Genomic DNA, 9948 nt, shown 5'->3' on the forward strand with positions numbered 1-9948 from the left:
AATTTATACAATTGCAGTAGATTAAAAAGGCTTCATCTTCATTGTTCAAATGTTGTAAACTTGCTTGTATAAATGTCTACAACTTCTGATGTCTAACAAACCGTTTTTGTGACAAAAAAACCGGGAAAAAACAGCATTCGATTGAAATAGAAATCTTTTGAAATCCGTTTTAATCAACCTAATGCCTCGTTGCTGAATAAAAATAATAGAGGCGATATAATAAAGCGATGGGATGGCTTTAGGACCCGGTGGTTATTTACGGATCTTCACATATATTCTGCGACGTGACGTCAGTTGCTGCAAGCAAACATGGAGGACGGCGGAGTGTTGGTTGAGAAACCTCAGGTGAGATGTTATGTTGTGTTTTTAGGCGGTTTACCAAGACAGGGGTGGCATATACATCATTATTATCTTTTTAAAAAGTTCTAGTGTATATAAACAAAACATATATAGCAAGAACACAGCGTTAAAGCTTAAAATAAACAGTGAAAGATGTCGATTCATTCAGCTCGCCGCAAATGCTCAGTCATGCCACTCTCTGACAGAGGCTAACGTTAGCATGTGTTCTCACGTCCATTTACTGAAGATTAGTGCTCAGTGCCAACCTCTCTAATTAAAATATTTGCTTTTGATCATACTTGAGCTGTATATAATTATCTTGAAAAGATGTATTCTCTAGTTCACTGTCACATAACATTATCCATCGGTTAACCAATAGGTTAGCTATGTAGCATAGCAGGTTATCAGTTGTATTTGTCATTTTACAAACTGTATATTCCGCTTAACGGAACTGTAATGCATGTACTTTAAAATCTAAATATGTAACATTATGAATATATATATATATATATATATATATATATATATATATATATATATATAAAATGTATCAGTTTCTTGTTGATTCTCATACAAGTTTTGATATGCGTAATGTATGATATGTTATACATGTTATGATAATTCTGTGTGATTATTTATTATTTGAAATTATATTATTTGTTAATTAATAAAATTAATCCAAAAGGTCGGGGTCATAATTAAGTTAACTAAACGCTATGGCTCCTTAATAAAAGGCAAGGAGCTGTTCGATATGTCCTGTCTTCCCGTTTCAATGAAAATTGTCAACACATTGAATTATGCTCCATGTTTCAAGGCATTTCAGTGGGCCTAAATTTTAGTTGTGCATTCATGAAATATAGCCTTGCATCTACATATTTGTGACATATTTTTTTTGTCTCTCTATAGGATGATGTGCCGGCCCTGCTGAATTCAAGGCCCCAGACTGTCTTGTCTTTCTTGGCTCCTGAACCAGAAGATCTGGAGGACCTTTACAGCAGATATAAGGTTTGTGAGTTTGTTTTGTGTGTGTTATTGATATGCTACTTGTCTTTCACAATATTGTCCACTGAATATAGACACTACCCCACTTGTTGACACACAATCACCAATGTTAACTGGCCCTCATTTCCAAACTGCAGAAGTTACAGCAGGAGCTTGAGTTTCTGGAGGTACAGGAGGAATACATTAAAGATGAACAGAAGAATCTGAAAAAGGAGTTCCTTCATGCCCAAGAGGAGGTGAAGAGGATACAGAGCATCCCTCTGGTCATTGGACAGTTCCTGGAAGCTGTCGACCAGAATACTGCCATTGTGGGCTCAACCACAGGTAAGAGGACTGATCTTTATGTAATAGTATAGATTACAGCATCATAGTGTTGTCACGATACCAAATTTTTGACTTCGATACGATACCAGACTAAAATACCTCGATACCGATACTAAATCGATACCACAGTAAAAAAAAAAAACAGATAATACGACAACAGAACTTATTATTCATTGTTTTATTTTTTTACTAAAAATTCACTTGGCCAGCATGTTCCTGCCCTGGTTTTTGCCCATTCTCTCATTTTACTGCTATAATAACTATACATGCCAGTGTGAAGATCCTTAAAGAGATCATTATTATCAATCATTTCACTAACCTTTCACTTCTCAACAGGCTGGGATGACCAAAATCTTATTTTATGATACAAGTAATTTGATATTTTTTAAATGTAATCTTATAATTATAATATAGATTTTTAATTGTATCTGTTTTTAAAAATAAGCAAACAATATGAGAAAAACAGTGCTTTATTTTTCAGCTTCATTAGGTCTATTTAACAGTAGCCAAGAAAGAAATTAAATAATCAAATATAAAACTGCTTACTTAGTCTCCACTCTATACTTTAACTATACACTGATTCTTAATAAATATATATTTAGTTATTTAGCCAAGAATGTGGTGGTTTTCTATTTTTCATTGTTTGCTTAACATTAATCACAGAATATTGGGTCTGTATTAAGACCTGCACTGATCTAATTACCTCAGCTGTACACGTTCACTAAAGACATATCTGACTGTGTTTACCTGAATACTCGCCAGACCGTGCATTTTACATATGTTTGACCATTCAAACCCAAATAATACACTCATCCTGACACCTGCTGTCACACATCCACGCACATTAAGAAATACAGCTCATATTAGCGCTGTCCTCCTTAAAGTACCGGTACTAATAAAAGTCCATATTGTACCGCTTGTAATAGCAGGGTATCGCAATACTTTTCTAGTACCGGTATATCGTGCAACACTACAGCATCATCAGTAGACTTTAATATACTCTTAGGTTTCAAATTGGTTTTATTTTAAAATGTATACCTTTAAATTGAATGCACTGTAAAGGTCTGTTCCAAGGACAATAACTGTAATGATAAAGATATAGTTCTAAAAAATCTTCCAAATGTAAAACGAAAGGAGTGTTCATTCATACGATGTTATTGGTATCACTTTCAGAATTCTTTTTCTTCCAACTGATGAATGATTGACAAAAACATTGACAGCCAATCAGAGTGCATTTAAAAGTGCTAAAGGTCCTGATATACTGTACTTCAAGCGAAACTGAAGAACAAACTTGTGACGTCATTTCGAACAAAATCGGGCCAAAACGTATTTAGTTTTGAGAGTTTGAAAGGGAACCGTTAGCCAAAGTGAACTTTCTGGAAAGTTTCGCTCCGGCCTGGGGATTTAAGAATCGATCTTTGTTCTTCCAAATGCAAATCAATTAAAAATCAAGAAATATATATATATTTTTATCCAGCCCTAGTCTAAAATGGTATATAAATTAAACGGAATACCAGATCAGATAATATTACTATGATCAGATGCTTTCTTAGCCACTGTTTTCTCACCGCTGTCTTTGAGAGAAAAGCGTGCAGCACATATTTACATATTCATCTAAACGCTGCTCTCAACAATGTGGGCAGCATCAGGATGTCTGAAAAGCGTATATGTATTTTCAATTTCTTTTTAGGAACGACGAATAAACAGAATGGTATAATCTGCTGCTGTGGACACTAATATAATTATTATTATTATAGTTATCATTTTTGGTGTGAACAGGCCTTAAGTTGCTTTGGATAAAATAAACTGCCAAATCCCTAAAGGTGCACTGTGTGAATTTTAGAGGCATTTATCGGTGAGGTTGTGAATATAACCCGCTCACCCTTCCCCTTTGAAGCACATAGAAAAGTAATCGTCTGAGACAGCAGAGAGTAGCTAGTGCTCTGTAAAGAAGTTTGTCCATTTAGGGCTACTGTAGGAATATGATGGTGCAAAATGGCGATTTCACTGTAACAGAACCCACAGTGTATTTAGATAAAAATGGCTCATTCTAAGGTAATAAAAGCATAACGGTACATTATTATGCAAGGTCTTTATAGAAAACTGAAAACAGTTATGTATTTTATAATGCATTTCTGTTAATAGATCTTTAAAATACTACATGCTGCACCTTTAAGTGTACATTAGAAATGTTATGCTTTTTAATTAAAGTTACATGTTTTGTGAGTAATGCATACTTTGTCAGTAATGAGGTAACTTTTTTTTATTTATTATTCCTTCAGGGTCCAATTATTATGTTCGTATTCTGAGCACAATTGACAGAGAGCTGCTGAAGCCCAATGCCTCAGTTGCACTGCACAAGCACAGCAATGCTCTGGTGGATGTTCTGCCTCCAGAGGCTGACAGCAGCATCATGATGCTCACCTCAGGTATTCTTAAACCATTCCTTGTTAATCCTGTATTATGATATACACTTCTGCCTTAGTTGCACCTCCGTTTTAATGTTTTACTCTGTACCTGATCCTAGATCAGAAGCCAGATGTGATGTACGCAGACATCGGAGGAATGGACATCCAGAAACAGGAAGTGAGGGAGGCCGTGGAGCTCCCTCTCACACATTTTGAACTCTATAAACAGGTATGCGCATTCAAGTGCTTGTGGAAAACAAGTGGGTGTGTGGCAGTTTTGTTTGTCCCCTCACTTTCTGCTTTTGTTCTCAGATTGGTATTGACCCACCTAGAGGGGTGCTCATGTATGGCCCACCTGGCTGTGGAAAGACTATGTTGGCAAAAGCTGTGGCTCACCACACTACAGGTAGACACAGTGGTGGTTATAGGCTATTAATAGCCGCTTTTCCACCGTCGGGTTAGCTACAGAAACTGGTGAGTCGGTGACCAATGCTGAGTGGTGGCACCACTACACACATTCTAGCAGCATGGAAAATCTAAGGCAAGAACAGTTTGTAATCGTGCCAAGCCAAACCAAGCTCAAGTGGAAATATAACTGAAACCATTCCCTATAGGTCATAGAACTGTTCTGCCCGATGGTGGAAAACTGGCTAATGCTTTTACATTTCTTAAGCTTTCTTTCATTGATGGAACAATAAATTTGTAATGATAAATTTGATCTGAAGCGCATGGTTATATTTTACAACTTTTATAATTGTGTTTTTATATTCTATAGCGGCCTTTATTCGTGTGGTGGGATCTGAGTTTGTGCAGAAGTATCTCGGAGAGGGTCCACGCATGGTTCGAGATGTCTTTCGGCTGGCCAAAGAGAATGCCCCAGCTATCATCTTTATTGATGAGATTGATGCCATTGCTACCAAGCGTTTTGATGCACAGACTGGAGGTATGCGTCTCTCACAGGTTTTCCAAATTCTGTTACCTTTTAAAGCTAGGGTTTATTAGATGTGTGTTATGTGATGTCTTAACTTTTTCTTTGTTGTGAATAATAAAAACTATTATTCATAATATTATACACTACCATTCAAAAGTGTGGGGTCAGAAAGTTGTTTTTTTTTTAAAGCGATTAATACTTTATTAATGCTAATACTATTTGGCAATGACACATTAAAAAGATAGTTCACCCAAAGATTAAAGTCAGAAGAAGATATTTTGAAGAACGTCTGTAACCAAACAATTTATGGGCCCCTTTGACGTCACATTTAAATATTTTTACAATGCAAGTCAATGGGGTTCATCAACTGTTTGGTCACAGACATTCTTCAAAACATCATCTTTTGTGTTCAGCAGAAGAAAGAAATTCATACAGGTTTGTAACAGCCTAAGGGTGATTAAACTATGACAGAATTACATTTTTTTTGGTGAACTAATCATTTCAATTAATCAAGTGAAATTTGTAATTTTACAAATAAATTATATTTCAAATAAATGCTTTTCTTTTGAACTTTATTCATGAAAGAATCCACAACAATATTAAGCAGTACAACAATGAAAATTCAGCTTTGCCATTACAGAAATTGTGTATATTTAAAATTAAAATATTGCTGGTTTATTTACTGTATTTTTGATCGAATGTGACTGGCCCCAAACTTTTGAACAGAAATCTACATATTGCTCAAACATATGAATTGTCATAATTCACTCAAGTCATGCTTCATCTCCTGATATCTTGATGATATTTAGGGAAAACCTAAACTGTTCACTGAGAATCTGTCCTTTGTCTTATTACTTCATTTAATATTATTTTCTCTGTTTGTAGCTGATAGAGAAGTGCAGAGAATCTTGCTTGAGCTCCTTAATCAAATGGATGGCTTTGACCAGAATGTGAATGTGAAGGTTAGCAAAAATTGTTGGTCATCTTGATTTTTTTATGACTCTGTGATATGCTGTTACTCTCTTCATTCTGTTCTGACCTAATATGGTCTCAGCCTTTGTTGACATTCTGATTTATTCTTGCATTGACAGGTTATCATGGCCACCAACAGGGCTGACACACTGGACCCAGCCCTTTTGCGCCCTGGTAGACTGGACCGTAAGATTGAGTTCCCTCTGCCTGACCGTCGACAGAAACGGCTGGTGTTCACCACCATTACCAGCAAGATGAACCTTTCCGAGGAGGTTGATCTAGAGGACTGTATCCTTCTGACTCTAAATGTTTTTCTCATTATGAATACAATTACATTTAATCATTTAGAAGAAGAAATGAGGAAAACACGATGCATGAGAGTAGAATAAAATATTGATAGAGAGCCAGTAAAAATATATTTTATTCAGCGATGATGTGATAATTTAATCAAAAGTAACAGTAAAGACAGAATTTTATATATAACAATTGTTTTTCCACAACTTTCTTGTTTTTCACATATTAAAATGATTTCTGAAGGATTATGTGTCACTGAAGACTGCTGGAGTAATGATGCTGAAAATTCAGCTTTGCCATCACAGAAGTAAATGTCCAAGTTATTTGTTATAATATTTCACGTTATTGCTATTGTTGTATTTGGATGAAATAAAGGCAGCCTTGGTGAGCATAGGAGAGTATCAAAAACATAATTTTACTGACCCCAAACTTTTGAATGCCATCATATATCTTGTATTCGAAGATTGTTATACGTGACTGTCAAGACCAAATAAATGTTTAATAATCCTCCTTAACCGAAATGCAGACGTTGCAAGGCCTGACAAGATCTCTGGTGCAGATATCAACTCCATTTGTCAGGAGGTGAGTTAGAAGAGACAATTATGTTCATAAAAAAGGTGTAATTATTTATATTTTAGTTGTGAGCTACGTGTCTTCACCAATCATATGATTTAATGTTTTGATCCATCTTGTTTTTTTGTGTGTCTAAAGGCTGGTATGCTGGCTGTGCGTGAAAACCGTTACATTGTGCTGGCCAAGGACTTTGAGAAGGCATACAAGACTGTTATCAAGAAAGACGAGCAGGAGCACGAGTTCTACAAGTAGAATACCGTACTAGATATCGGCTTTAGCTTTTTCCCGGTTTGTTTCAGCCTTTGTTTGTACGTACAGCGTTGAGGACCTAACACTTGATCCTTTATTTAAACCTTCAGGGTTTACACTGCTTGTACTGGGTTTTTGATTTCACAGGATTGTTTCAGATTTACATTATATAAAATATGGATGGAAAAACAAACATGTACATCTTGTAAGCATTTTATGTATTCTGTTTAATGAAGAAAAAAGACCTGCTCAAAGACAACCATTAAAATTTTTCCCGTAATGACTCTAAATAAACATGTTTTTGATAACAACCCTAATGAATGCTGGCAGATAATAGTTTTGGTGTTTCCAGCACAGAAATCAAACGAAGTTTAGAACATTCATATCTGACAGCTAGACAGTTGTCATCCTGCTAGTACTAACACTTGTTGGATTGGATATATACTGGCTTTTTAGTATCTACACTCTTGGGCAAAAAAAGGTTAAACACTAAGCTTTTAGTTGTCAAGGAACTTAAAAAGCCATTGCTCTCCCAGAAAAACATCAAAGACTGAATTAAGTATTTGGCAGAATATGTGAAATTTGATTCAGAGTAGTTCTTGTGTGGAGTGATGAATCACAATAAAGTGAGTTGCGTGGTGATGCACCATAGCGGCGCCTTTGAAGATCTGGTGAGAAATATTATAATCAATGTATCATTACCACAGTAAAGTTTGGAGGAAGATGTTATGATGTGGGGAGCCTTTTCAGCTGCTGCTACTGATCAGTGGCTTCACTGTGAAAAGTCATTTAATGCTGTTGAGGTACATTCGAAAAGTTGTTATATAAAGCGGAATTACCAGATGTTATTTAAAAAATAAGAACATGCTCCTTCACAAACTCCAAATGCAACCAAGAAGTGGCTTGAGAACAAGTTCGTCAGGCTCATGTTATGGCCAGGTCAGAGTCCAGATTGGAACCCTTTAGTGAATATTTGGTCTCATATTAAACTCAAATGAACTGGGAGACATTTCTTCCTGTAAAAAGCTTTACCCATATGGCTTAAACATTTGAAGAGAAAAGGGAGGCTTTTCTGTGAAACTTACGGTTTTTGTGCTTCCAGTCCAATACAACATTTTTTAATTTGTCTAACAATTTAATCTATTAAGACATTTTAGGTATTATAATATGACATGATTTTTAATTCAGGATTCATTTACTGGCATTTTGAGTTACTGGCAAGTGTAGTCTTGTAGTATGAGTATTTTAACACAATATAATCTAATTATTATTTTTTATTTTTAGAAATTTTATATAATCAGGATTAATCAGTTAATTATGAATAATTTACTGTCATTTTGTCAATATTAACTAATCTTGTAAACAACAAAAACATAACTAGTCTTGAGTATTTCATTGCATAATATTAGAAAATAATTGCAAATTTTATTATGTAGTCCAGATATAATCAGTTACTATCCAGCACTGCATATAAGCCAGTGTTATTTTTGGTATCATGCAGATACTATTATAGTTTTTATTAATATTTTGAATTAGTTATTATTTTAATATTTTTTAGTTTAAAAATAAATAAAACATTTTTTTTATGTATATACCATAGTTTTAATTTTTATTTAGTTTCAGTTATTTTAGTACATTAAGTTAAACTAAATAAAGCTGAAATATATTTTATTTCAGCAAAAGTTTTTAAAATAGTTTCAGTGAACTATAATAACCATTATGGACCCATAAAACGTTGGATGTTTCTGAAAAATAAACATGTACTGAAATTGCAACCAAACCTGCATTTCAAAACAAACCTCAAAATTTCATTATTTTAAAATATTTGAGTCTCCATTTGTATTGCTGTCTTTCACCACAAGATGGAGTTTGGTAATAATTAAAATATGCATTGACCCTCTGAGTATTGTGTATTGCTTTTCTTTGTTGTGTGTCAGCCACTAGTGGGCTAAATCAACACTGCATTGTTTTGTATATTCATGGATAACAACAGGTTCATCAGGCCTGCACTGTTTTAGAACAGAGATACTAAAGATTATATCCTGTGTCGCCGCCTACGCCAATATCAAATGTCTGCTTATCCAAATATCTAAAATTTGCATTTGAAGTGACTACTCTCCTTTAGGTTTAGTGCTGTTGCGCTTCATTTATAATTACTTTGTTTGCTGCTCTTATCATTTTATCATTTGGCTAAAGAACTTTATTATATGCCACTGATTACAGACATGTTGGATTATGATCTTACCTGTACTTTATGTCCAGCCAATATGTGTGTTATGGCCTTTTACTGTGACAGTGATTTTGTGCCGCACCTTAATTTTATTTAATTCATGTGAATTTACCAATGTATGATTATCTAGTTCAGCAGATTGATCTTAAAAATGTCTTATCTTAATTGCAAAGAGGGAACAATGTAATCATTTATGAACTATGGGTGCCTGGTGTAAGACTGGATAGTGTTGCAACATAGGTTAAAGTTTAGCCGATTATAAATGAGCTACAGGAATGAAATCACAACAGTACAGGATCATCATGAGGTGACATCAGAAGATTCTGTTGATAATGATCTCATTAAAGAATTCATGAAGCTTATCAGAGAAATTGTCAGGAAAAGAGCCTAACAATACATTTCATCCTTCACTAAGGGTGTATAACTAGCTTACCAACAAAGCATAGGTTTGTTAACGATGTTTTGACATGCTCTTTCAAATACAAAAGTTAAAAAAAAGAAACGTTAATAAAAGTTTTTATGCTAAAACGTGCCACAATTTCAGCTATAATGTGCTGCATATACACACTATTACACAGAAGTTGCACAGAAATCGTTTTTTTAGGCTTAGATCCATACAAAATCTT

General features: G+C 34.6%; 1 protein-coding gene across 1 annotated transcript; it reads left to right on the forward strand.

Annotated features, from left to right (window-relative positions):
• Nucleotides 1-245: 245 nt before the first annotated feature.
• Nucleotides 246-8995, forward strand: psmc4 (proteasome 26S subunit, ATPase 4). Its single transcript, XM_067448144.1, has 11 exons — nt 246-345; nt 1246-1344; nt 1479-1665; nt 3948-4094; nt 4193-4302; nt 4386-4479; nt 4849-5016; nt 5890-5966; nt 6096-6264; nt 6797-6852; nt 6982-8995. The coding sequence occupies exons 1-11, from the start codon at nt 310-312 to the stop codon at nt 7093-7095; spliced, it is 1257 nt and encodes a 418-aa protein (XP_067304245.1). The 5' UTR covers nt 246-309; the 3' UTR covers nt 7096-8995.
• Nucleotides 8996-9948: the final 953 nt, after the last annotated feature.

The sequence above is a fragment of the Pseudorasbora parva genome, chromosome 7 (genome assembly GCF_024679245.1).
Source record: "Pseudorasbora parva isolate DD20220531a chromosome 7, ASM2467924v1, whole genome shotgun sequence".
Taxonomy (NCBI): domain Eukaryota; kingdom Metazoa; phylum Chordata; class Actinopteri; order Cypriniformes; family Gobionidae; genus Pseudorasbora; species Pseudorasbora parva.